We start from the raw sequence: 26,429 nt of genomic DNA, 5'->3' as shown, positions 1-26,429 counted from the left end.
CGCGGGGCGTCATACTCGTTGCGTATGTAACCCCCCCAACCCAAGTCCAAGTGGGCGGATGCCTAGTAACCAAAAAAATCACTTCCGCTCCTAGCGCCTTGAAAAGAAGCCCTTACTGAGCGCGATGCCAGCCTGTCAGACTGCTAATAAACTGCCTTGTGGCGAGCTCAAGATCGCTCGATCCTTTCTTCAGGCTTATTACTGATCACCGTGCGCACACTTGCCTCGTCCGAGCGCTCGTTTGACCCAAAAGGCAAACCCATACCAAGGCCTCTCATGCGGGTGGCCGAGTTTTTCTCTGCTTCGGAGAAGAAAGAATAAGAAGAACATGCAGCTTCTGCTTTGACCCATCAGATCACCTGAACGCATTCTTTGTTCCCGCGGATGGCGGTAAACTTTTCTGTGCGCTCTTTGCTCAGTGGAGACAGAAAAGGGAGGGTGGGAGAAAGGCGACCAATCCCGGATTTTTTTGTGTTTAAAAAACAAAAAACGCCTCCCTGAACTGGGGTATCGACCAATAGCTGTGATAATGTTTTTTTCCCCTTTGAAACCACGCCCCCCTTGAAATCCTTGACTAACCATTGTAAGAAATCATTTCGTGGGCTCATTCTTTGAACTTTCAGACCCCCTTGCTCCAAATTGCTCCACGGTTGCTTTCATCGGCTTTGGAACTCCTTTCCCAGGTTAGAATAAAAGTAAAAGAAAAGAAAAAGAAAAGACTAATAAAGTTTAAAAAAAAAAAGTGAAATCATAAAATATTATCTTAATACCCCTCAGACACCTTGCATCATGCTATCGCCGGGTACTGTAGCAGAGTCCACCAGGCCGACCGCCATGCCCTCCTGCTTCATGCCGTCATCGTCCTCTTCTTCTTCCTCCTCCTCCTCTTCGTCCTCAATGTCGTCCGCGCCGTCCTTGAAACCGCTCTCGACTTCCATCTTGCGCAGCCGCCGCCTCATGTCATCGCGCTTTCCGCTCTGCCACCGCACCAGGGAGGCGGCCGCATGGACGCGGAAGCCAAAGCAGCGCGGGACGTAGCGCTCCGCCGACTTGACGGGCATCAGGGCCGGGTAGACCTGAAACAAGATGTTGTGGAACGAGGTGCCAAAGTAGGCGCCGTCGATGCCGGCGTGCCGTGACGACTTTGGGTTGTATATGTCCTCGCACCGCGCGCAGTAGAGCTTGACCGGCTTGGAGCTGGGTATGTCGCACATGCCCATCGGCAGCAGCGGGTGCGAGCCGCAGTGGACGCGGGGGCATTTGCCAAAGTCGCCCTTTTTGTATTTCTCGAGCTGTATTTTATCCACCCCGTACGGTTAGTTCAATGAGCTTTATCATGGACAGGGATATTGTTTTTGTAGTGACCAAAGAAAGAGTAAGGGATACATCATATTGAAAGGCTGGACAATGTACGCCAGAGACGGAATCAAGGAAAATGTGAACCTCACCATTTTGCTCAAACCCCTCGTTGTGACAATATACCGCGCGTGGACCAGCCCGTAGAGATGCCGTGCCGACTTCTCTATCGTCTCGCGCATATCATCGTCGCAGTCGAGGTCAAAGACATCGGTGATGAGGTCGAGAGCATATTGATAGTAGGAGACCTCGGTGTTGAGGCCCGTGAGGTTGAACCGGTCTGTCAGGTAATCCTCATCGATCTCGCAAAAGTATTCGTTGCCCTTGGAGCCGATGAACTGCAGGTGGCGGGGAGTTGGTTATAGACAAGCGGGTTAGCCAATGTGACACAAGAAGTTATATGTATATTGGGTGGGCATTGTGTGTATGTGTATAAAAGCCAACTGAGGCGGCCTTGCGCGCCGGGCAACGTTTCCATCATCGATGACGAGGCGGTGGGTGGCCAAGTCAGATTGCTGTTGCCTTTGGGTCTGGCCGATGCGGCTCTGCAGGGAGAAGCCGGAGGCCCCGCGTCGGCAAAGACGATGGATGACGTGGATCCGAATCACGCGCAAGGACGGGACGGTACGGTACTCGAACGCGATCGATGGTCGGTCGAGTCGCAGAGCGGGGGCGGGGAGGGTTTTGAAAGTCAAAGTACATGAGAAAAAAAAAAAAATACAAAAAGCTTTGAGTCAACGTACCCAATCCCTCCAATAGCTAGTGTAATCACTATCCGACTCGCTGCCAAAGTCTTCCATGGTGGCAGCGGGCTTTTGGTGACGTTGTGATCTGGGAGGAGAGGTGACGACCAAAGGTAGAAAAAAAAGACTGGAGGCGGAGTTGCTGATACTGAGAGAGTCGGACCCTTCAATCATGTACGGGCAACGCTGTGGTGGTGGGGTTCCTGTTGAAGACTTGAGCGATTCTAGGCCGTCGATTTCGCGCCTTGCAGTGGGTCTTGAGGAACTACGTATGTGGGGCCGGTGCTCAATCGATGACCATGGCACTGGCTTCTACTTTATACCGGATGAAAAAGGAGATCACGGCAAACCGATAACAGGCTTTGATGGAATTTGATGACTTCTGCTGTATTTTTCCAAAAAAAAAAAAGTTTACATGTCTGTCGGTATTGTTCGATTACAATATTGCTAAAAACAAGAAAATGATATTTATGGGTATCCGGTCCGTCCAGGGCTCCGTTCAAGATAAAAACAGTTGATAACAAAACACGCTCATTATCTCACTTTACTCGCTTGCATCAAGTTCCCGCCTCTAATTTGTCAAACCGCGATGCTCCACGATATAAAACAGTCAGAGATGTACAGTGCTCTCGCAAGACTCAGAATTATGCTATTTTAGGGATGGGTATATGGATGGGTATCTCGACAGGTGAAAGTTCAAGACAATATTGGAGAATCTGTGTGTGAGATTGAGGGTACTTAATATGCTGTTGGATACCTCGTTGCTTGACGGAACACATCACAGTGTGATCTCTGAAATGTAATTTCTCAAACTTGATAAGTGTCCACAGCCCGTCCCTGTACATGTGAAAGAGATTTTTTGAGCGTGTAGGCGCAACGGCAACTCGTCTTGCGCGTATTGCAACATGCGGTGAAGATCGTAATAACGAACGAAGGGTGCCGATGAAGGATACCGTGCAAAATCAAGACGACTGAACTCCAACAAGCTTCCAGGCTTGCTAAGCAGGAAACAACACGAGCTTAGAATTTCCATCTTGGCTTAGAATCCATTGGCTTCTCCGTCTGGCTCTTGCGGAATGGCGCCCGCTGTGTTGAAGGTGTATTGCGGCCTGAGACGCTGGTACTTCTGGCTACTCCGTCCCTGAAAAGCCCCATGCTTCCGGTGCTTTGCGGCAAAGCACTCGTCCGGCGCGGATTTGTTGTCGCCATAGAGCTAGCCGGACGCACAGGGCTGGTGCCAAGAGGCGCATCGACCTTGGGCCGGCCTGGTGGTTGGAGAGACGACCTGCGGTTGCTCAAAGCGGACGAGGACGAGGATGATTGGGCTGTCAAGCGTGGCTGATTCATCCTCGATGCTGCAACAGCCTGCTGTGAGTACGGACCAGGGGAGGTCAGTCTCTCACGGAATGAGTATCGGCTATGACTGCTAGGAGGCTTTGAAGGTGTTACGTCGGGCATAGGCGAAGCAGAGCCTGCACGGCCACTGAGAGGGCTACGTAGCGGCATTTTACTGGCGCTGGAACGGGGAGACGGGGTGCTCTGTGGCTCGACCGCCAATGGTTTGAAGTTGTGGCCGGTGTCTACGCCGTTAACAGAAGAATTCCACCGGGGACGGTTAGGAATTGGGTTGTTTGATGGGCGGGTGGTGCTTGGTCGAGGCTTCGCCATGGGTGTTAATGAGCTATCCCTACCAAGACCCCCGGTGGTTGACAGTCTCGAGATCGGCTTTCGAGGCTGTTGCTGCGAGGGTACAACGGCAGACAAGCTCCTCCGGTTTGTTGGCATCGGAAGAGCGCTGGCGTTCCCGGACGCTGACCTTCTTTTGTTCAAGATCTTCGAGGTCGGAGTCTCGAGGCCCAGATTTGACATTATTACTGATGAAGGCGGCGAGCTCTGAGGCGTTTCGTGCCCGCTTCCGAGTCCAGACATATCGTTTGATAGCATAGTAGAGATCGAGTCCCGAAGCGCCTGCCCTTTATCGTCCATGGTGAGTTCGTCCAAGGTAAGGTCCATATCACGCATGCGATCTCTTAGTTCGTCCCACTTGGTTTGGAGTTCCGTATGCAGTCGCACAATCTCCCCGTTGACTGTCAATCTATCCTTGATGCCGCGGTCGATGATAGAAAGAACACGCTCGATTGCAGGGCTGTAGTGTGTCTTCTTCGCTTCGTAGCTTTCGATCTTCTTACCCATCAAGGCAGGGTTCGTCAAGTTAAGGCCAGCGTCCACACACTCCTTGATCTTGGAGACACTGCGCTCAACCGATTCGTACATCTTCTGTGCTTGTCGGGCCGCCCCTCGAAAGACGAGGATCCAACGGTCCTCACCAAGCTCTTTACGTAAATTCTCTGCATCCTTCTCGAGCTTCTTATAGCTGTTGTCCAAGTCTTCTCTTCGCATTTCGAGCTCTTCGGCGGCGCTGGGGAATGTCTTTTCAGCCCTTGCCGCAAAGGCAGAGAGTCGCATGGGGAGGAAATCCAAGGAGGCACGCAAGGGCTGCATCCTCGCAAATAGAGCCAGTAGACTCGAGTCATCCTGGGTCAAACTGGGCACGCCAGGCGAGCTAGGGCTGGCGGGGAACGCTGGCAAGCTAAAACGGTGGCTCTTAGCAGCTTGTAGCCTTGTTGCTGCGGGGGGCGTCTCCTCGACTATCGTCTCCAAGTCCCCGATGTCGACATTATCTTGACCGTTAGAAACGGCCAGCATGGACCTATGTCGCCGTTCCTCCATCTCGAAAACAAGCCTGCAAAGCTCGTCCATCTCGTTTTGGATATCTCCCAGCACCATATTCCATAGCTCCTCCCATTCCATAGCAATCTCAACCTGGCCTTTGACCGAATTCAACGTGACGTGTATGTTGGCCCACTCCTTAGTGATGGCTTCCATCTGCATGACAGTCCTGGCAAGGTCCTCGGGAGCAACCGAGCCAACGTCGGGTCGGTTGTTTAGTGCTTCAATGGCAGAGAGATAGACCTTGATCAGGCTTTCAAACCGACTTATAGCACTCTCCACCTCCTCCAAGCCTTCTCTGCCGCCGGCGGCCGACCACTCGACATCATCGTCGCTGTCCAAGCCGCTAATAACCTCGGAAGCTTTCGAAATCCAGTTCCTAATCTGCTCGGCTGCACCGATCAGTGCTCTCGTGGCGGACTGGGCGGTTGATATGGCAGCAACCTTTTCCGACAAAGAATTGGCATCAGGGAGCTGAAGGGAAGTCAGTTGGGCCAACTGGTTAGAGAATGAGGCGCGGGATAGTGTGTATATCGACCCTGGGCGCTGCAGGCCTAACGGGTTGAAATGAATTTCTTGACTGAAGTCGGTGGCGGGTGTGGTTGCTGATGAGAGGGGTGGTGAGTCTTTTGGAGGCGGAGGCGGCCTTTCGTCATCATCCGGAGTAGTCGGTGACATAATGATGCTATCCCTATCGAGGTGCTGTTGACGTGTCTCGGGCTGACACTTGGTCCCATTGCCGTTGGAGTGATCCGGCAGTCGAAATTTGTTCGTATCCATGGCCAGCTCAGGCACTGTGTGAATCTCTGGAAGCAGTTCAGGGCCCTCTGGGACCTCAGGGGCCACAACAGCAGCCGGACTGGCGGCAACCTCAGCGTCCGAATGCGAAACCGAGTTTGGGCTTTTTTTGCCGGACCTGAATTTCAGCCCCTTCAGACTGGCCTTCGACGGGATGCGAACGAGGGCACCTTTCCAGGGTCTGCCGCGTCGTTCAACGATGGGTGCTTCGGATCCGGCCTGGTGACCTTGGTCAAGCTGGCGAAGCTGTTCTTCGTCGAGGCGGCCGATAGCTTCGGCCCGAAGTGCGGCAGCGGATTGGGTTTCTCTCTGAGGGTTACTGGAGCCGAAACCGAGGGCTTTTAATCGCGCGGCCAAGCCCGGCGAGGGTCTTCGTGCAGTGATTCGTGCGGGTGAAACGGAAGTCTGTTGTTGTGATGTTTGAGAAGAAGAATCGTCGAGTGAATCTGCATCAATGCATGCAAGCGGTGGTTGTGAAGTACCTGGCGGTTGATGTACGATCACTGGGGCGTTGATGTTGTTCTGCAGAAAGGCAGTAGCATTAAGTGATTCGTGACTGTGAGTGGGTTTGTCGGGGTTGTCGTTTACGTTGACGTCGTTGTGTTTATTATCGGGCTGTTCTTGTTGTTGTTGTTGTTGCCTGGGATAAATTGTTGGCAAATGTCCAGGATGCTGGTTCGGGTACTCAGAGAAGCGGAGCTCAGCCAAGTCTGGTGGGAGATCAGCGAAGGATAGGCCATGGTCTGATTCAAAAGGCGGCTGGTTAGAAACGCTGGTTGTGCTGAGGCTACCGACTGGCTCGGGCGCCTCTAAACTCTGAACGGCATTATCATCCGACTTTGGCGGCTGTGGTTTTTGTTCATGTTGCTGTTGTTGTGCATCGGGATCAGATGTGCCTCCGACGGAAGCTGTAACATAGGTTGCGCTCATTCATTTACCCTGCTGCTACTATGGAGCAGCACCTTTCGTCGTGTGAGGTCGGAGCTCGATCTGATCCGATCCCAAAAGCTAATGCCAGCACACCCAGGCTTGGTCCGTGGGGTTCGAAGCGCTGGTCGGTCGGCTCAGAGTCTGACCGCCAGCGACCGCTGTTTCCTTCTGTTACTTGTGGCGCTGCCGTACCATTCCACGTGCAGGAAAACAAGTTGAGAAGTGACGGATTGCTGGACGCTCTCCACTTTGCTGCAGAAAAATTCGGGGACTCAGCGAATGGATTGCATGCACTGGTCCAAAAAATAGGATTTTGTCTGCTTCGAAAGAGGGAAGCAGATAGGATAAATGTGAGTAATAGTTTTGATGAGTTGTCAAGCCGGCACTGCTTTTTGTATCCTTTTTTTTTTTTTTTCTTGAAAGAGGATGGCTAGCTCGTGGCGCTTTGCGCTGGCGCAGGACTGGACGAGGCTAGCAAAGTTAAGCCAGAAGAAAGTGAGTCGTTTGTGAAGGAAGCGCGCGAATTTGTTTGAGAAAAAAAAAAAAAAGAAGAGAGGTGACGTATGTTTAAGGTACACGAGGCTGGCTAGAAGCTAGACAAAAAAAATAATTTGTAATAATAGCAAGTAGATTGGATAGGCAAGCATAGGTAAGGTTAAATGAGGACAAAAGAGAAGGTAGACTGGCAGACTGTTAAAATTGAATAGTTGAGGTAAGGTTCGAGAAAGAAAGAATATTACTTGAAAATGGGAGAAATGACAATGGAGACGGACCTCCAGAGTGTCGGCGTCTCAGAATTGCGGGAGAGCTTCAATAAGTGCTTGCTTGCTTGCCTGGCAATGGAAGCACTTTGATTGGAAGCAGCACGGTTGATTGATTGTATGTTTGATGGGTAGCCACAACTTGTTTGCTTGGTCTCGGAAAATAACGTCGAGACCAATGTCCGTGTACTGGGTTTCTTCGACCAAGCTCTACGAGGAAAGCAGGACGCGGGTATTACGACGGGACGAGTCGCCACATCGGCATTGCACATCGTTTTGCACAAGCGGCAGCACGACGGTATTACATTGATCATTTATCTGTGTCCGCCCTCTCTGGCTACTCGGTCAACTCGGCCAACCTGGTGCTCCCCTGGTTTTATGTGTCGCTTTGCCGATCGAATGCTTGTTGGGTAGGGCTCCAGATCCGAGAGAGCCTTCTAGTGTCTTGTCGCAACCCGTTCTGCAGCCCAAGATGAAACGTAAACGACCAAGAATAGGAAGTCGCGTTTGTACGAGCTCCGAAATCGCGTCTCGGGCCCAGTTACGTCTGATGTAAGGCAGTGGAGGGCACCTGGGTTGATTTGGCTCTTTTGATTTGAACCCAAGTTCACATGGATGACTACTGTACGTGTATACTAGATCTAGGTGTTGTATTACAGTCAACATCTAGGTAGGTACCTAGTCTAGAACTAGAACTACACTAGATTCTACGGAGTAAATGTCTGGACTTCGAACCTCGGACTGTCGGTCGGTACGGACTTGACCTCGAGGATAACCAAGCAGCTCATCAAACGATGATGAAAATTGTGGACCATATCCAAAGGCGAGTTTAGCGAGGAATAAATACTGTACTCAGCCGTAACAGTAGTTTGTACGATCAAATCAACTTTGATTGAAGCCAACTACCCACCCAGTCAAAGTCAAGGCTGCCCGACCACGCATGCCAACGTGGTAGGTACCTTAGTCAGTTGACACTGAATGACACCTGTCCTACCGTAACCCCATATTCATACCCCTCCTCTCGGCGCAAGAGACCACTTTCCAGGCCTACGCAGAGTTACATTCAGGGGTTACAGGTTATATTATACGTGATTTAATCTCCATGGTTCCGCGGTGTACGGTACAGACCAAGTATCCGTGAACGCTGGGATATTATAAGTGATTAAACGGCATTATAGATGCCAAACCGCGTGAACGGGTATCCCAACTTTTCCAGATACACTATAACATATTAATAAATAATGCCTGACGCATTTGACGTATGCGTGTGTGCCTGTCAATTGACATTGTTATGGCTGCAGCAAAATGCATAATGCAATGCTACGTTGATGTACGGCAGCACACGGACTCCCGCCACTATCTACCACAAGAATCAGGCCTAGTGTTCTAGTCTAGAACTAATGTACGTCTACTGTACCGTAGTCCCTCATTCCAGGCGTTCGGTTTCGCGATCGACCAATCAAGTGAGCCCCTTGTTGTGATTTTGTTGAAAACGGCACGACTACGTTGCCTAGGCGTTGCTGCGAGCTAAACCCCACGATGAAGTAGCTCAAACGCCTCAAATATCGTTTCTGCACCATAACAGTAAAACTCTCGCATTTACTCCGTATGTACACCACCGTTGTAGCTAGTGCATTGAATAGATTATTATAATCGTTCACTTCGTGGAAAAGCGCCAAGACGAAAGTGGCTGATTGACTACTTCGTAAATGACTGACAGCCTCCCAACAAGAGGTCTCAGCAGGTAGGTACTAAGTACGGTACCTAGGTATCTAAGGAATTCAAAGTGCCACTCAAACGAAAATAAGATGAAGCCTCCACTAGATACAGTGCATGGGGGACCCACCGAGTCGCTCTAAGTGGCCAACCGGCTATGGACGTTTCACGCGTTCCTTGCCAATTCAAGGGTCCCACCAGTCAGTCGGCATTACGCGATATGCGAGGAAGGTACAAAGTAATTAATTACCTAGACCTAGAAGCAGCATTTTCCGACATGGACGTAGCGCCGTCTCATTGTTCAGCCCAGTCAAGTCAGTCACTCGTTTTCTAATCCATTTTTCTTCTTCTTTGGCTTGCATCGCTTTTAAAATCACAAGCTTCTTGTAAATTTTTGGTTTTGGACTGAAGGGTAAATTCTGATCGTCTTTTGCTTATTTACGCCACTCGCCGCTATGCAACAAAAACGGTTACTTTAACCTAGGAAACTTAAAATCAGAGTGTTTTGTTTATGGCTTGCTTACTTGCTTGCTTGCTTCAAGGACGGCCCGTTACCTCTACTGTCTGTACCTTGTCTGTATAACCCACATACTTACTTACCGTTTACCTTAATCTCGATTAAAGTGGACGCTGCAGACGGCACCAAACACCCGTTGCCTCTCCATTGCTTTCTCTTTGACAATCTTCAATCCCATACGACCTCACATTCCACTTGGTCGGGCCGCCTACAGATCAAGAATCTAGCCCCCCCCGTCTAGTCTGAAAGCACAGGCCGGCCCGCGCCGCCTGAACGATATCGGATCTGCTACCACCTATCTACATACATCCCATCCCAGGTTCACATCCAGCTACCTACCTGACATCGTCCATTCTTTGCATACAGCTGGTTCGACCTGTCAGTTACTGTCGCCTCCATAATCAACAACCGGACCGCCCGAAACCATGGCTACCGCTTCGCAGGATCGACCCCCAACCTTCCGGCGCGATTCACCGTCACCCGAGATAGCCCCGACCCGAGCTATAGGGGCCTCCCCAGAGCTATCCCGCTGTCTCTCGAGTACCTCAATGGCCTCACAAGGGTCCGCTACTACTGACGGCTCGCGTCCTCGCGAGTCACTTGGGGCAGCCAGTGACACGTCCAATCTCTCTCGCCACTCTTCGGCAAGCTTTGCTTCTTCTTCTCGTCTCTCCGATGTGAGCGGGCTTGGTGTCGACACGGGTAGCCGAAGGAGCTGCAGTGGCAGCCGCTATTCGACGATGAGCATGGACAGGCCCGCCGCTCAGCGTTCCTCATCTCGTCGACGCGGCTACATGCGCCCTTGTGGGACTGATTTTGCCGCCAGCGCCCGCCAACGAGAGAGTGTCCTCAGCTTGGGCAGCATTACACATCTTCAGTACTACTTTGCCAGGACTGGTCTTCTTGACGGCAAAGGTGGTAACCTCGGTCGGAGGAGGAATCAAAAGGCACAAACTCTGGATTTTTCTCAACTGGACACGTCCGCCTTCAAGAAGACTGGCAGCGGGTCAGATGTCGACTCATCGTATGCCTCCCTGGGCAGTAGCCCGGATCTAGGCGCACAACAAACAGGCCTGGTCGAATCTCCTATCCGGGAGGACCACATAGGGGACGAAGCGTACTTTGACGACGATGTTTCTGACCCGGAGGACTACGATGGGGCCGAGCACGGCATGCTTCCACCAACTACCAGCACATATGTCCACCGCGAGAAACCTGTGCCCAAGCCACCGTCCATGTCTGAGCTGCGCGCAGAGTTGACAAGCGCCCTCGAAACGGCCACCAAGGCACTGATTGAGGCCAAAGAAGGCAAGGATGTGTCCAAGGCTGAGGATCCAGAAGACAAGGAGAATAACACTCCATCAAAGAAAGCGCCGGGGTGGTTTGAGGTACAGGGCGTACACATCCTCGATGTCATGACGCTCGCGATTCGAGCAGCCAAGGTCTACTATACGAGTCACGAGCATCCGCACAAGCTCGACGCCATCAAGTCGGAAAAGGCTGTGCGCGCTGAGCTTTTATCTGTGATGGACGCGCTGAAGCGCATGGCCTCGCGCAACTTCGCCGGGGGCATACGTGAAGACGAGTTTGCCACTATGGATGGCTGGGTCGCCGGTTTGAAAGACATGCTGAGTCGCGAGGACGAAATGGTCGCTGCTGAGCGGAAGGAGGTTGCCAGCTGGACTTGGCTCAAGGACAACGGTTGGTCCGATAGCTTGGAGAAGCGTGTCGAGCGCGAGTATGCCTTCATCAAGTCCCTGCTAGCTGGAAATGGTTCATTTCCCGGCCAGAGCACTGCATCGACTACACCGACCCAGATGACGTCGCCAACGGCAACCTCTTTTCCTGGCGCCGCCTCATCAACGACAACAGCACAATCACTGCTGACAGGGACCGCCACGACGGACGAGGAGACTTTGCCGGAATGGAAGCCCATAGACCGTAATACCTCGCTCGATAGTCAAACGGTGCCAACGCCGTTTCTGCGTGCCATGCAGAACGGCAAGTTTTTGGTCAGGCTGCACAACGGAGCCGTGCATAAGTCGCAGCGACGCTTCGGTGCCATTGGTTCGTACCACCAAGACACGGCCAAGCCATACCGTTCCGCCGACAACATTCGATACTGGGTCAAGGCCGCCGAGCTGCGCTGGGAGGTCCACCTCAAAGGCGTCGATCCCCTGGCCCTTGTTTACGACAACGTAGGCCCTCAGGTTTGGGTGGCATTTGAGGATGCCATATTAGACTGGTGCCGCAAGGTCAGAGAGGAGATAACTGCCGAGCTTGTTGCTGCCGGGCTAGTCTGATTTCGGTTTCCCCTCTGGCTCTGGCCTTTTACGGAGCTGCGGGCTCGTAAGCCGTATGTTCACCCACGAATCCCACGAAAATACCATTTTATGAAGTTGCGGCGGGAGTAACTTTTAATCTCTCGCATTTTTGTCCCCTTTTCTTCTTATACCCTACGTTTAGGCCAATAAGCTATTTTTTTTTCACACACAGAAATGTGTCAATGCAGTTTAGATCTCTTCAAGAAGACGTTCTTCGTCTTTCACTGCATTTTTATTTTCTCCAACGAACATCTCGTCGCCTATCTTTGTTCTCATGGACATCTTTCTCTTTTTTTCATGTTACATATACCCCCAAAGCATTGCTTCGATAGGGCGTCTTTATTTTCTTCGTCCGAGTCTCCCCTTGCATGGATATTCTGTTTTCTTAAGTCTTTGGTACTGCACTTTGCCAGCACTAACAACCCACCAGTACTTCTTGCCCTTTTCTTCTTCTTCTAGAAACTATAGGGGTTGGGGAATTTCTCGACCTTTTGCCTCCGAAAAATGTGTGTTGACTAGATTTGGTTAATAACAAAGGTTTTCATTCATAATTCACGATGCTTGTGTGTGGCTTACACGCCAGATATTCGAATGCGGATGCCCAGCTGTCAAGATACACATTCACGCACCACTTGTCTTTGCTTTTGCCTTTGTTGCCTTTGTGGAAGCGACCATCATCCGTTCGACGGGGAATGGAGGTAACGAGAGTCGGTTGAATAAGCTCAGGGGGGACACAGTATGGACCAAAATACCATATATGGGGAAAACAAAGCACAGCCCAAATCGGCATTTCTTATCACGTTAATGGGTCCTGCACAAGGTTACTGACAGTCTAATCTCATGGAGACTGTGGTGACGATTACTGTGCCTCTGCCCTCCCCTGCACCCCTGCATTCGAGCATAAAACAGCCTTCGCTGTTGAGCAGTTCATTAAACCCTTCCAAAAGAGAAAATGTGAAGAGTACGGATTTAAAGTAATCGTCAATGGCTTGTTTGTGCATTTATTTTTCGAATGCTCCCGGCGGAGACAGAGTTGGAAAAGAAAGCGGACAAAAAGAAGAAGAAAAGACCAAGAAAAAAGAAATCATGTTTCATCGCAGGGACATCCATTCGACTTTGATGCTGCTCGTCTGGATTCCGGCTGCCTTCAATCTAGCCCAGGTACAGCAAACTCGCGACACCCCTTGAAACCCTTTCAAGTGCAGTGACTGCTATGGTGGGCAACGCCTCTCTGTCTCTCTATTGGACCATTGCAGGTAAATGAATATCTGCCGGACGGAGTAAAATGTTAACCATTCCGGACTTCCGGAGATTAAAGCGGTTGTCTCACACAAGAAACTATACATCTTGGATCCTAATCTCGGTGAGTGAGAAAACGCCCTTGGGGTCCCCAAGACAACGCAACGCCAACATAGCCCACAAAAAATCCCCCGATTGACAAAAGCCTCCTCGTGGAAAAGAAGAAAAAACCCGCCACTCCAGACACACAAGCCACCTTCGTCCTCCCTCTGGACAAGAAATGGAAGAACAACAACATTACCCTGGATGCCCTGAACAGGGGCGGCCTGCTCCCTAGGGACGGCGTCGATACGAACGCCAAGGGGGGNGGGGGGGGCAGCCCTTTGGGCCACAGCGGAACGTCAGGCGACGTGCAGTCGTGCAAGATTCTCAACTGGGGAGACCAGGCCAGGGACAGAGATGACGACGCGAGATACTGCACGCCGCCGCCGCTGGACCTCTGCACTGTGGTTGCAGGGTCGGGTTCCGGAGGGACGTACGATGTGGTCGTATTTGGCGGCTCCGAGAGGTACCGGGGCTCGTCCGACGTGCGTGTCCTCGCCATCCCGCGCTTCCGCTGTTTCAGGGTGCCCAACATCGACCGGGACCAGTGCGCAGTCGTGGGGGATGACCAGCGGCAGATGCTTTTGCTCGGCGGAAGCGTCAAGAGGCCGGCCTGAGCTATGGCCTAACGCCATTAACATCCTGGATTTGACGGAGCTGAAACGGAGGGTCGAGTTTGATACTGGGTTGGATTCTTTTCTCTCATTACAGCGGTCTACGAAATGTCGCTTCGTAGAACGAAGACACCAAGAAACTCTTTCCTCAAGCCTTGTTTGAGGAAAACACCACTCCAACCACCACACCACCAGCAGATATCTGTAGCCATGATAGCTGGGGGCGTTGGAGGAGGTGTAGTTCTACTCGTCTTTTTGATCATAGCGGCTGTTGTGATCATTCGCCGACGCCGCCCGCCATTGCTGCTTTTGGAGCAGGAGCCGAAAGGCTCAACCAAGTGGAGCAGTGTCAGCGACCTGACGACAAGCACATGCTGGACTTGGCCCAGATCCACCAGATGTCCGAGAGGCCTAAGGAGCACGAGTTGGAGTATATGAGGGGCCTGCGGTCCATGAAATGCTCTCTGAAAGGCGTCCAGGAGAAGTCCCTGGGTTAGATATACTGATAGAGCTTTCGAGTGGTGAGCCAGCGGCCCAAGAACTGTCCGCAAGTCCAATTCCAGGAACAGAAACGAGTGTGACCATGCAGCACAGGAGATATTAGGCAGAACCAATAAGAAACTTGGACTTGTTCTAACAAACGTCGAACAAAGCAAACCTATCGTTGAATACCGACCTAAATCAATATTTCTAATCGTCTGACCACCAGTTTGACTCAATCAAGTGATATGTCTCCTGCACAAAGTCCTGCGAAGGCTTGTACTCCTCCTGCTCCAGCCCAGCCTCGCTTGCTGCGCCGTCATCATGTCCCTTGGGCATCCCAGAGTAGTATCGACCCTGCTGGAAACTCTCGCCGAGCCTCCTTGCGACGTCATTGGCCTCGTTCAGGCTCACGAGACGCCGTTTACCATTCGAGTACGCAAGGCACATCTGATGAATGTCCTCTTTACGCTCCCGAATCTCGGCCGCCCACTGACCCTGGTACTGGCGCCACTGGTCATCCGAGGTTTGGCCGTTCATAAAAGTCAGGTCTTGCATGCGCCGCTGCTTGAACTTGACCTGCTGCTCCGGAAGGAAGAAAGACGGACGCATCTTGATCAGGGTGTCGAGCCCCTCAAACCGGTCGTTGTTGTAGTAACGACGATCATTCCCGCTGTTGCGCGTGCCGATGCGCGTTTCGATAAATATATCGTGCGCCAACTCGGCAGGTGTCCGTCCCACTGCGTTCTCGCGAAAGAGCAGGTTGGCATCCATCTCAAGAATCAGCTTGATACTCTCCAAAGGAGCCTGCCTTGAGATTAGCATGTGCAAAGGCGTGTCACCAGTTCCGTCCAGCATGGCGAGCTCCTCGCCACCCGAATACTCGAGCAGCAACTTCAGGACCGCAACCAAATCCTCGGGCTTTTTGTATTGCGGCCAAGATCCCCTCCAATTCTGGTTATGCCCAGTAGTAGCCTTCTCTATCCACTGGTGAAGGGGAGTTCGTCCATCAGCCGACAGGCTACATCGCTCCTTGAACATGGCTTTGCGGAGGTCCGGCTCGAAGAGTTCCAGCATTGACCGGAGCTGATCAGCCTTGGGACATCCCTTCAGAACAGCATGCAATATGTTCTCCCAGTGTGGTCCTTTGACTGCTTGGTCAGAGTGGGAAGCCAGAAGCTCCACGATGTCGGTCCTGCCGCGAAGACAAGCTAGGTAAAAAGGAGTGTAGCCGTCTCGAGATTTTGTGGTCATTGATGCAGGGTAGGCCTTGATCAAGTATTGAATGAGCTTCTTCGTCTTTTCTCCCTTTGGGCCGCCGATTATGGCAGCGTGCATAACAAGATCATTCTGGTTTCCCAGCCATTTGGTGATGGCTCTCTCCACCCCGCCGGTCGTGGACCCTAGGTGCTTGAGCCGGGCATCATCACGGGCACCCTTACTGTTAGCAAACTCCAGGTAGTGCCGCAGGGGTGTGTCACTCAAGAACCATTCAACGGACTCGATCGAGCCGCAGGAGGCCGCAGTGAGCAGTGGTGGAGTGTTGGATTCTCGGGCCTTTATCATGACATCCCTTCCCGCAGTTGCCCAATCCTTTCTCTTCTTTCCGTACACAGTTAGACCTTGATAGCTCTTGGGCTTTTCAATCATCTTAGCACCGCTGCGCTTAACCAAGTCCTCCAATGGCAGACCCGCGCCGGTAGTCTTGATGATCTCAGCCAGTAACTCAGTGCGTCCTTTCTCGATGGCCCAGTCCAAGATACGTCCCGGGCAAGCAAAGAAGCGAGTTGTTTCAGTTTCAGAGTCAAGTTTCTGTCCAGACAGCAGTGTGGCCGTGTCGAGGAGGAAGGACAGACCATTCAGATCATTCTGTGCGATAACATAGAGAAACAGCGACTGATTTCTCTGCTCTTTGTCCTCATCGCTTACGATAGGGAAGGGGCTGGAGGCTTGAAGAAGCATATCCAAAGGCTTGATCCGACTCTTGACCTGCATGGAGATCTCCCCGATGTTGTCGATTGTGAACTTGTCGTCAACAATGTGCTTATAAATCCGAGGCTCGTCTGTCTCACCCTCTGAGAGCTCAGAACCCTCCGAGTCATAACCAGGATCCCTCATAGTAAACTTGGTGGTTGTCGTCTCCTCGGGTGCGTATTGAGCCTGGGAAATTTCAAGAATGGCCTTGGCGACCTGCAAGTGGCCCCGCAGAAAAGCGAGACCAAATATATTGGCATGGTTTTTATCTTTGACCGATATCATCAACGGCGCTTCAAGTTGGTCAGCATCCCACGCCCCGAGGGTCAACCGCTTTATAGTTTCCAAGTCTCCATCCCAGGCTGCCTCGAATAGTTGGACATAGGCCGCCTCTCGGACAGGGGTCATATCCTTGACCGGATGAAAGCCGTGATTGAACTCGTATGGAACGTCGCTGTTATAATCAACCCTGTTCCTAGAGTGGAAACGTCGTCTTGAGCCGGCTGGGATATCTGGATAGAGCTCAGAAAAGGTCTTTCCACCTTTCTCGACAATGATAGACTCGACTTGCTCGAATGCCTGTACAAGATTCAGAATGGCCGTCTTCTTCTCTTGTAGGCCTTCTAGAGCATCAAGCTGGCGAACCAGAATCTCGTGGAGCTTTACGCGCTCAGCATGCTCTTGACGGGCAGCCTCGATGTCTGTTGTTACAACAAGATGCTTCCAGGATCCGGGCTTGGCTCCCTCGAGAGCTTTATCGTCACCCATAAATGGCAATGGTTCAGGCATGCTGGGCTCCTCGCCCTTGTACAAACGTAGGGTTTCGAGCTGCTTGCGGAGAATATCCAAGAGGGTCTGCCCTGAATTATATCCGCGACTGTAAGAAGTAGGATCAAGCAGATCCTGACTTTGCGCGTTGATGGTGTTCACATCCGCCCCACGGTTAAGCAGCTCCATCATAATGAACGGATGTCCATAGAGGGCCGCAAGAATTATTGGCTGCTCTGTCGACCGCCTGAAAAACTTTTCACTTTCAGAGGCGCTGACAAGTTTATAGTCTGAAGATTGCTTCGCGCCCTTGAGCCACGTCTCAAAGTCAATTTGAGCGACCGCTCCAGCTTCAAGCAGGTGTACGACGAGTTCTGTATCACCGTTCTTGATTGCTGACTGCAGGGGCCCAAACGACTTGCCGTAACGAAACACAGCCACGTGGTTTATGGAGTTGTTGACGCCAGCGCGGTCAAGTTCATTCAGAAGATCAAGAAGTTCTGTAGCGCCCGCTTCTGCATACTGGTGGAAGCAGGTGAAACTATTCATATCAGCCTGGGCAGATGTTGCCCCCAAACTGAGTAAAGTCTTCACCATGTTTTTCGCTTTCTCGCCGGGAAGCTTGAGCGCCATGGCAAGTGTGAGAAGCGCAGCTGTAGGTTTCTTGTCGTGGCCAAAGTATTTGACTGGTAGTAGCACGTCTGCTCCATACTGCTGACATAGCAGCTTTACGACATCGTCGTTACCCGAGACGACGGCGAGGTGAAGAGCAGAGCAAGGCGTATCCCATGCGATAACATTAACGTCGTAGATATCCGGGTCGTCCTTCTTCTCTTCAGGGATGAAGTCTTGATTGTCTGAGTCGCCACCTTTGCGCTTGATCTTTACAAAAGAACCGGTGGCCATGCTATGCGCTTCGTCATCCTCTTCCGAGCATTCGTCGCTCAGAAGCTCTGCCGATTCGCTGTCATTGTCTTCGGCTTCTTCATCTTCCGTTTCTGGTTGTTCTTCTTGTTCAGATAAAGCCGGCGCAGTTGACTTGCGGCGACGATCACGCTTCATCTCTTCCTCGGCCTCATTCTCGTTGCTCTTGTCCATCAGCATCTTCACTATCCCCACATCGCCTCTGACAGCTGCGAGGTGTAGTGCCGTGCGTCCATCAGCAAGTCTTGCAATCAGACGAGCTCCAGCCTTGATCAACAAGGCAACTATCTCGGGCGTTGAGCTCGTGACGGCCAGGTGTAGAGGCGTGCGGCCGGTGTAGTCCCTTTGGTTGACATCAGCACCTTCTTGCGCGAGCCAATCTTCAACATGCTCGGCATCCAAGTCCACGATGGCCTGGCACAGACGGGCAGTATTTCCAACATAGGCCATCTCTGTCCAATCATCATCACTGAGAGGATTGAAGGAGCCAATCTGCTGTCTTCCAGGGTCGTCCTTGATGAATGAGATACGGCCGGAGACATAAACATTGCTCTCTTCTCCATGTACGGCGAGCTCCTCCTCGGTGTGTGGAGTCGGGCAGAAGCCACAGCAATCCTCAATGATATCAGTGACCCGCCCAAAGAAAGCAGGGTGCCGATGAAGATAAACTTTACGATCTTTGGGCTGATTCCATTCCGCATTGAGGACTAGAGGATACAATATTTGTCAGAGTCTGATATTAGCTGGGTGAAGAATAGGCTTTGCCTGGTGATATACTTACGTAGGTCCCTGGTGTAGCAAAGCTTTTCTATCTTTTTTGCATGGAATTTGACACCGTAAGGGATGGTGAACGTGTGGTAGTTGGACACTTCTTCCTCATTAACCCAGTCGGCAACCTCATCCTCATGGCAATCCTTGATGTTACCCCTGAGTCCACCAGACCAGAAGTCGCGGTCAATCGGGGGCCTGCCCCTTTCCTCGCGGCGCTTGGCGAGGTAATTGTCCCTTGCAGATGAGGTCGGCAGACGTTCGAGGACCAAAAGTCTGGCTAGACCAAGGGTTCGGCGGAAGTTGCGCTCAAAGATGGTTGGGTCAATGCGAGACCTGTCAAGATCTGGCCAGTACACCTCGAAATTGCGATGGCTATACTTTGAGAGGCGGTTCTCGTAGGACGGGCTGCGACGGGATAAGTCGATATGATTGATCTGGGTCATGTAGGACTGTAGTGCCCTCGGCGTGCAGTAGACCTGTTTGCCATCGTATGCTGCTCCGGAGCTATCAATGTCAAATCCGGTGAGGATCTCCGAGACGGATTTGTAGATACGGAGGACAATCTGGATGTGGCGGGTCGGGTATTGGCTGCATATGGTGATGGCATGCTTGGTCCTGACTGTGGTGCATTCGGTGAGAAGGGAGTCTTTGACGCTGGCTTCGATTTCCTTGATTTTCTCAATTGCTTCGTCCTCAGTTAATCCGTAAATGAAAAGGTCCACATCAGATGCAGGACATAGCTTTTCATGGTAGTACTCCCTAAGCGTTCGTTTTGATTTATTGAACTCGTGGGGCACAGGCAAGAGACAATTGACGACTGCAGAGCCAGCAACAACGACGTTGTCCCAGTGGAGGTCAAGAAGAGATGTCTCGGAGAAGACAGCAAAATTGTGTTGGAATTGCCCGATGGACTCCACAATTGCAGGAGAACCATTGCGCTGGCGCTTGTCATTAGGCAGGGCCATAATGTACTTGCTCCTCTCCTTTGCAGACTCAACCTTCAGGTTGCGGGCCCGAATCTTGATCTGTGACATGTTTGGGGCGAAAAGCGGCAGCACGTTGATGTAAGGATCCTTGAGTGCTTCATTGTCGGGTTCCTGGGCATAAAGTGCCCTCAGCTCATTCTCGAAGACACGGTATGGTTTGAAGAGATCTACCACGGGGGTCTTATTGTGTTTTTCGAGATAGGCTGGGAGCTCCGCATGTGGAACCGGAGTCGCAGACAACTTGATAGAAGACATAGTGATGGTCCCCTGAATGAATAAACGTTGGGGGATAAGTTATACGTGCGAGTAGATGGGTGGGATATATGATCAAATTGAAAATAGAAATGGCTTCTAGCTGACGGAGGTGGCGCTGCCAACAAAAGAGCAAGACAAACAGGTGCTGTGGATTTTGCAAGATCTCGTGCCTCTAAATTAAGGAGGTAGGCAGATAATCGAAAAGGGATCTGAAGACAGTTGAATACTCTGCCTGAAAAAAAAAGAAGAAAAAAACTTGCTTGAAGAATGGCAGGGAGGACTCGTCGATTAAATACCTCAGGTGATCATGTAAACAAAGAGCTGAGCTGAATGGGAATCTGCCCACAATAGGCATAACACAAGAACATGAAGCCTTCCTACGTACCTTATCCACCTAGTCTAGTCCTAGATAGTACCTAGCAAGGGAGTGGAGGCAAGGACAAGATTCAGGGTCTTGGACACGTTACGCATCGAAGAAGTTCGTGGTGAGAGTGATCGATCACCTTACTTGGCTAGGAGAATAGCTCAGCTCATCCTGACCGCTAGTACAACGATGTGCCTGCAAACGCGGTTGGTGCAAATAGGTATCGTTCGCGTCGAGCTGAGCGCAGTGCTGCCTAGAACTGTGGGGGTCTCTTTGGCACGAACCTCTCGCGAAAGTGCGTGACTTCCGTCAATGCTCTAGGCAGTACTACCAGAGAAGATTTCGTCAACAAAGAAAAAAGGGTTCCATGATATTTGGGATGGCATGGCTGCCTAGAAATCCCGTTGAATATTGGGTTCACGTCTGGTCTGATAGAGAGAGTTACAAGAGAGAAGCTAGGAAGCCCATGCAATTGCAATTGACTTGCACGAGCGGGCCCGCTTTGCTGCCTAGGTACTTTCCCCAGGCACTTTGGTTGTACGAGAAGGAGCTGCCAACTGCAGAGATATGAGAAGAGCAAATCTTAAAGGAGTGGGGAGAAAAAGGAGAGAATAATAGCAGGTTATGGTTCCGAATTTACAAATTCTTCAGATTTTGTCCGAAGTGGCGAGCGAAAGACAAAAACACGGCAAAGCAATATTAGGTATATCCAGGGCAGAAATACACGTTAGGGTCGATGCCGAGGTGCCGATTCTCCGACCAAGGATTGGTATATAACTACAACCATACTGGCCCTTAGTCGTATTCCATATGCCTAAGGTAGTAGCTTTATACCACAATCTGAATTTGTAAGTTATTGACAAACAGCTATTCAAGCTGCTGCATTCTATTTCATCTGTAGCAAGACTATTTCTTTGCTGTCACAGCCTGAACAAAGACAACAGCGCCAATGCTATCCGGTGACCGTTAGCTGAGTCCCATCAACGCCAATCCCAAAGCCGAAAACGAAAAAAAGAGATACCCAAACATGTATGCCACCTGGCCATATTTACACACTCTTTAGGGGCACCGCGTGGTTGTCCACTTTACTTTCAAAAGAGTCCATCCTTATAGCGCAATCGCTCCCCTTCGGCTCTCGCGAACGTGCATCAGGCCCTGCAGGCCACAGAAAACCAGGAATCCCTGCAGTAAAAGTCAGTTATGTGTTCCAGAGTTGTAGGGCAGGCTGATGTGTGAAGCACGAGTACGATCCAGAAGGCCAATAGACAGTCGCTTCTCCATCCTGATGCCAAACTGTTTGGGTCGGGGCCAACTAACGCAGTAGATGATGACAGCAACAAATATTGTGCCCGCAACTTCGGGGCCGTTTTCGGGATCATCAGCGCCTCCGACCATCTCATGGTGGTTGTTCTTGAATAATATGCCGAGGACCGAGAGGATGAGGATGGCGAAGACGGAGATGACCACGCTGGAGCACAAGGTGATTTGTTAACATTGGCACAAGACGGGGCAAGTGTTCGTGCACAGTCGATCGAGGCGATAAAGGCGATATAGTATGGTATCTAGGGAAAAGAAGGCGACTGACCAAGACCATGCTTGCATGGCACTGACGAGAGGCTTCATCTTGACGGATAGTTGTCGGCGATGTTCGGGATCACCAATAAAGCTGGAAAGGAGCCTCCTGGGGGCAGATTGATCTCAGCAAGAGCTTGCTGACATGCGGATTCAACGGTGAGCAGCAGCTCGATCGATGCGCTGCGAATATTGTCGATAGACGTGGTATGCCGAGATTCGTCTTCGTACCTAGGTAGGCTAGGCAGGTATGCTAGGTGCTAACCCGTCGGCTTGATGATGCAGTTGCGATGGAATGCTTGCAAAAGCTTGGACCCACACGTCCAAAGCCCAATGATGGTTGAGGAAATCATCGCCTGGATTTTGAGGCAATCAAGCAGGGCGAAGAACTGAAGGCACGTGCGTTCCTGCTGTGCAGGCATTCAAGGTATGGACTTGCACGCGCTGCTAGGTACTGCCAGAGAGGTAGCGCGAATCCAACCGACCTACCTTACTAGGTAAGGTATCCATTCAATTGACAAAATTTCAGATCAAAACACCGTCAGTTCAATCTAACGATTCAACAAAGGTCCTTCTTTTTATATTAGTGACCGCTCTTCGTGGTGCTGGCTTTTATCTTTGTAACGACAAACTCGACCACTATAATAGATAATCCACGCAGCTTGTTGTCCAGCTGCCCACCTCTTGTTTGACCCGAGGGTTTCAACTTTCTATTACCGTTCCAACATCAATCATTGATTCATAGCTGTCCAACTACCTTTACTACCTTCGTTTGAAACCATTGGCACTTGCACCATCTATCAATCCCACTTGGCCTTGAGAGCACAGCCTGACCTATTGTTTGGCTACCGCAAAAGGACCCGAGGACCAAAGGACAAATAACTTTGGCTCGCAAAGTTAGTTGTACCACCACTGGAAGCAAAGGCTCCGAGCCAACTATTTACTTGCGCCGTTAGACGGTTTGTACGGCAAGGAATATATCTGCCTAACCATCTGCCGAGCTTTTTACTCCTAAACACCGTCTAAGCCATGCTCAGGGTGCGTACGGTCAAGAGACCCCATCTGCTACGGGAATGACGAGGGCGACCATTGTATCCCGTCGACGGCAACGGCCACACCGGCTGGCTGCTCTGAAACATACAAGATAAAGTAGCTGACAATGCCCGACGACATCAATTTTCAGGCGTTCGATCCACACGCCGAGGATAAACTCCATCTTCGGCTGCATCGGGCACGATCCGTTGTCCTTACCTCCGAAGAGTAAGTCTCCGCACGCTGGCGCATCGCATTACTCCAGCTCTTTCTGGCTCATAGCCGTTTTCGTGGTTGCAAAGTATCGATCTCCCTCCTCCCCTTTCCAAGCTGGACTAGGTCCGGGTGTTTGGCGTGCAAAAATTGTCCAGTGTTTAGTCTTGCATTTTTCCTGCACAGATGATACCCTCATTTGCATGTCTCTATTTACCCAACCCCTCATTTCGAACCCCTATCCTAGTCGGCCTTCAGCTGTCTACATACACGCCCCTTTTCTTTTTTGTAACCAAGTATCTTGGCCAGCGTCAGCACCGGCATCAAATTCTCAAATCAAACCCTTCAACTCCAACTATCCACTTCTTGGTAAAAAGCCGTGCATGTAAACAAGCCTGCCCCAGTGGTAAGGAGGAATCAAAAAGCCCGTTCCTACCCCGAGTCTAGTTCTCACCACGTTGATGCACTTCCTCCCCGCCTTTCTGTTGAGTTCAGTGTTAGAGCACAGCAGGCATGTTGCCGTGTTTAGTCCATATTTAAAAAAGGCATGTCATATTTTTTTTTGGCTTCACGCCGGCACGCGCAAGATCTGATCGTCGCAATTCAATCTATACCAGTGTGACCACACGCCGCAAGGTACCTATTGAATCGAGATATCTTGGTCTCTTGCAGGGGATTTGCGGCAATGGATGCAAGCTAACGAATCCAGTCAAAAAGGCCCTCGTGAAGCCCAGGTTAACCACCGCAAGCACCATAACATAAGAATAGCCCACTCCCAAACAAGAACACACCCCAAAGTTTACCTTCCCACCAGCTCCAAACCGTCCCGAATTACCGATCTGTCCTACTCTCCTGCACGCACAGACAGACACGGGAAAAGGCAGCAGGGGTGTGTGTCCAACGGTTCGCTTGCTTGCTGATACCTAGTCCTAGTATTGTGCTCACATACCACCCAGGAGCACAAGTGTACTCGGACTACCCAATCAGATTCCCTGTCATCATACAGTCAATCATCAATTAACCATCAAACGCAACCATATCCATGTGGGGAGCGCAATTTCAAGGAAATGCTATTTTTGCACCTTCATCATACTCCCTGTCTCGGTCATCTTGGTCACTCTGCAGCTGTTGTTCCTTTACCATGTTTATACATCTGAACTGTGGACATGATGCAAATGACGAGGTGCAAAATAAAATCAGGCTAGTCGAGATCCGTGCAGCTCAGAGGACGTACGAGGGGGCCTACATGCGGACCGCCCTATCGCAGTTCAGCTTCGCCCTCATCATCTTAAAGATTTTCACGTCCGAGTTCTATCCTATCGGGGCCCTCTTTGCCGTTTACGGTTTCTGCGTCTTGTTGGTCGCAGTTTATCGGCGTCATGAGGGCAATCGCCAATTCTTCAACGAAGAAGTCTCAGACAGTGACACGTACCCTGCTCGCAATGGCGTTGGGGGCCATGGCGACCATGAAAGGCAAACATTGACCAAGAGGAAGTTTCGCACCAGTGGGAACAGTGTTGTTCTACTCGCCGCCTTGAGTCTCGGGGCATACATCACTTTGCTGTATCTTATCTGGAACATGGAGGCTTGAGGTTTGGAAGATAACAAGACCCTCTGCTCTATTGAGAGCCTCTGCATCCGGCCCAGATTCGTTCTAAGACTTGCAGAAGCTTCGGTTGTCGGTACATGATGCCATTTCATATATTGTTGTTGTCGAACGCTATTTGTTCTCTGAGCCCAAAGATTGCCACATCGTGGAGATGTATGTTAAGGTAGCATAACCAAATAAATAATACATGGGAGAATATAGTGTATTCCTGTACCATAGCGCATGAGCTCTCGGCCGAATGGGCCATGGGTCCTCCGAGGTGTATATTTGACTCTCATTCCATTCCTCAACCCGAAAAAAAAAGACTTTACAGTATGACAGAGACCTTTATGAGTGTGAGAGAAATTAATAGTAAAACCGATAAAAATGCGTATTGATACGAAACACAAAACCTGTCCACCCAGAGTAGATTTTTACACTTGGACATTGCGCCCAGACGATGGTTCAGTGATTGTCAGTATGGCCAAATGATCTCTCTGGTTTATCCCTAGGGCTACAAGAGAGGGAAGCGAGAAGAAGAAAAAATAGTCAAAGATAAGAAGAGGGACTTGACTAAAAAAGAATAACTCTAAAATAAAATAAAATAAAATAAAAAACTCCCCAAACCAAAAGCAAGGCAGAAATTCGTTTGTAACATTGATGGGTGACGAATAAAATCGAAAAGAAGAAAAGAGGTTAACAAAGATAACATCACCTCGTATACTCTTCTCTTCCCACCCCTTTTTTCTATCATCCATTGTCATGTCTGTGCAGTTCTGAACAAAGCATTTTGCACTTTCCTGATGAGTGTTTTTTTGTTGCCCTTGTTATTTTGTGTTGGTCCAAACCCCCCTTTTTGTGTTTTGTTCGCCAGTAAGTACCCCTTAACAAGCAAGGCCGCAATTCCAAAAAGTCGTGAAAACAAAAGCCAAAAGAAAGAAAAGCAAATCTTCAAAACACAAACACTAAAAATGAATAAGTGGGAAAGGTTGTATATGGAAAGAAGGATAAAATATAACAAATATGCTTTAAAAAAAAACCAACCAAACCAAACCAAACCAAATAGCGGGAGGGGAATTAGGGGTGTTGTAAGCCGCATATTTATGTATCGCCCATGCCGTCCCGTCCGTCTCTTCGGGGTCACGCCTTTTCTCTTACCCGTTCAGCTTAAGGGGCTTTTTTCCCCCTCGTCTCGCGCTCTCATGCAGCTAGCCGAGCGGGAAAGGCGTACGAGCGGCTTGTCGTCTTGTATCGAGCGCGGGAACCCCCCGTATGTAACAACTGAGAAAAAAAAAAAACCCCCCGTCGCATCAACGGAACGGGACGCGTGAGGAAGATTATGATATGTCCTGAGAATATTGCCTGCTCTTTTGTCGCACGGATTTCCGCATCGTTTTCTCGTCTGAAAGACGATTCGCAACTTTTTTTTTTTCAATGGGGGAGATTAGGTTTAGGTTCATCAGACTTTTGGATCCGTTCTTGTCCCCGTAAGGCCTGGTCACAAAGTGACCCAAAAAAAACGTTCCACCAATCTCGATCGCCGAATCGGGTTGTCTCGGAGAATAAACCAAGAAGTCGCGGCGCAGATACTTGCAGAGCCCAGCAAAACTCGAACAACTTCCCACTCCCAAAGGCTTTTCATAGGTACTTTCTTTTTTCTTGTCGGGCTTCT

The 26,429-nt window shown here is 50.5% G+C and overlaps 10 protein-coding genes across 10 annotated transcripts; 5 read left to right on the top strand and 5 right to left on the bottom strand.

The window, feature by feature from the left end:
• Nucleotides 1–2,324, bottom strand: PgNI_03239 (uncharacterized protein). Its single transcript, XM_031123294.1, has 3 exons — nt 2,100–2,324; nt 1,449–1,694; nt 1–1,292 (listed from the first exon to the last, which is right to left on the bottom strand). The coding sequence occupies exons 1-3, from the start codon at nt 2,271–2,273 to the stop codon at nt 774–776; spliced, it is 939 nt and encodes a 312-aa protein (XP_030983355.1). The 5' UTR covers nt 2,274–2,324; the 3' UTR covers nt 1–773.
• Nucleotides 2,325–3,119: 795 nt separating this feature from the next.
• On the bottom strand, nt 3,120–6,557 carry PgNI_03238 (uncharacterized protein; the record flags this gene model as incomplete). The annotated part of the gene is made up of 1 exon (XM_031123293.1): nt 3,120–6,557. One exon carries the CDS (start codon nt 6,555–6,557, stop codon nt 3,120–3,122), a length of 3,438 nt encoding a protein of 1,145 aa, XP_030983356.1.
• A 2,002-nt stretch (nt 6,558–8,559) lies between these two features.
• PgNI_03237 (uncharacterized protein) lies at nt 8,560–9,368 on the top strand (the record flags this gene model as incomplete). Its single annotated transcript, XM_031123292.1, has 4 exons — nt 8,560–8,577; nt 8,701–8,781; nt 8,833–8,924; nt 9,179–9,368. 4 exons carry the CDS (start codon nt 8,560–8,562, stop codon nt 9,366–9,368), a joined length of 381 nt encoding a protein of 126 aa, XP_030983530.1.
• Nucleotides 9,369–9,976: 608 nt separating this feature from the next.
• PgNI_03236 (uncharacterized protein) lies at nt 9,977–11,854 on the top strand (the record flags this gene model as incomplete). Its single annotated transcript, XM_031123291.1, has 1 exon — nt 9,977–11,854. One exon carries the CDS (start codon nt 9,977–9,979, stop codon nt 11,852–11,854), a length of 1,878 nt encoding a protein of 625 aa, XP_030983366.1.
• A 1,306-nt stretch (nt 11,855–13,160) lies between these two features.
• On the top strand, nt 13,161–13,833 carry PgNI_03235 (uncharacterized protein; the record flags this gene model as incomplete). The annotated part of the gene is made up of 2 exons (XM_031123290.1): nt 13,161–13,242; nt 13,358–13,833. 2 exons carry the CDS (start codon nt 13,161–13,163, stop codon nt 13,831–13,833), a joined length of 558 nt encoding a protein of 185 aa, XP_030983363.1.
• A 687-nt stretch (nt 13,834–14,520) lies between these two features.
• PgNI_03234 (uncharacterized protein) lies at nt 14,521–19,988 on the bottom strand (the record flags this gene model as incomplete). Its single annotated transcript, XM_031123289.1, has 2 exons — nt 14,521–18,683; nt 18,758–19,988. The coding sequence occupies 2 exons, from the start codon at nt 19,986–19,988 to the stop codon at nt 14,521–14,523; spliced, it is 5,394 nt and encodes a 1,797-aa protein (XP_030983364.1).
• A 296-nt stretch (nt 19,989–20,284) lies between these two features.
• PgNI_03233 (uncharacterized protein) lies at nt 20,285–20,616 on the bottom strand (the record flags this gene model as incomplete). Its single annotated transcript, XM_031123288.1, has 2 exons — nt 20,285–20,404; nt 20,497–20,616. Coding segments are annotated over 2 exons (150 nt in total), but the record flags the coding sequence as incomplete, so codon positions are not given.
• A 451-nt stretch (nt 20,617–21,067) lies between these two features.
• PgNI_03232 (uncharacterized protein) lies at nt 21,068–22,222 on the bottom strand. The gene is made up of 3 exons (XM_031123287.1): nt 21,938–22,222; nt 21,670–21,820; nt 21,068–21,534 (listed from the first exon to the last, which is right to left on the bottom strand). Exons 1-3 carry the CDS (start codon nt 21,973–21,975, stop codon nt 21,460–21,462), a joined length of 264 nt encoding a protein of 87 aa, XP_030983362.1. The 5' UTR covers nt 21,976–22,222; the 3' UTR covers nt 21,068–21,459.
• Nucleotides 22,223–23,083: 861 nt separating this feature from the next.
• PgNI_03231 (uncharacterized protein) lies at nt 23,084–23,698 on the top strand (the record flags this gene model as incomplete). Its single annotated transcript, XM_031123286.1, has 2 exons — nt 23,084–23,184; nt 23,581–23,698. 2 exons carry the CDS (start codon nt 23,084–23,086, stop codon nt 23,696–23,698), a joined length of 219 nt encoding a protein of 72 aa, XP_030983359.1.
• Nucleotides 23,699–24,310: 612 nt separating this feature from the next.
• On the top strand, nt 24,311–24,760 carry PgNI_03230 (uncharacterized protein; the record flags this gene model as incomplete). Its single annotated transcript, XM_031123285.1, has 1 exon — nt 24,311–24,760. One exon carries the CDS (start codon nt 24,311–24,313, stop codon nt 24,758–24,760), a length of 450 nt encoding a protein of 149 aa, XP_030983360.1.
• Between the last annotated feature and the right edge of the window lie 1,669 nt (nt 24,761–26,429).

The sequence above is a fragment of the Pyricularia grisea genome (assembly GCF_004355905.1).
Source record: "Pyricularia grisea strain NI907 chromosome Unknown Pyricularia_grisea_NI907_Scaffold_2, whole genome shotgun sequence".
NCBI lineage: Eukaryota > Fungi > Ascomycota > Sordariomycetes > Magnaporthales > Pyriculariaceae > Pyricularia > Pyricularia grisea.
This window is presented reverse-complemented; position numbering and strand designations above follow the sequence as displayed.

Excerpts from the sequence above, each read along its gene's own strand:
- PgNI_03239 (XM_031123294.1), bottom strand. The coding sequence starts at position 2,273 with ATGATTGAAGGGTCCGACTCTCTCAGTATCAGCAACTCCGCCTCCAGT. Across the intron at positions 1,695-2,099 it reads CTAGCTATTGGAGGGATTGG|TTCATCGGCTCCAAGGGCAA; the intron begins GTACGTTGACTC and ends CGCCACCTGCAG. Across the intron at positions 1,293-1,448 it reads CGAGGGGTTTGAGCAAAATG|CTCGAGAAATACAAAAAGGG; the intron begins GTGAGGTTCACA and ends GATAAAATACAG.
- PgNI_03232 (XM_031123287.1), bottom strand. The coding sequence starts at position 21,975 with ATGAAGCCTCTCGTCAGTGCCATGCAAGCATGGTCTTG. Across the intron at positions 21,821-21,937 it reads GCCATGCAAGCATGGTCTTG|CGTGGTCATCTCCGTCTTCG; the intron begins GTCAGTCGCCTT and ends CTTGTGCTCCAG. Across the intron at positions 21,535-21,669 it reads TTGCTGTCATCATCTACTGC|GGATTCCTGGTTTTCTGTGG; the intron begins GTTAGTTGGCCC and ends CTTTTACTGCAG.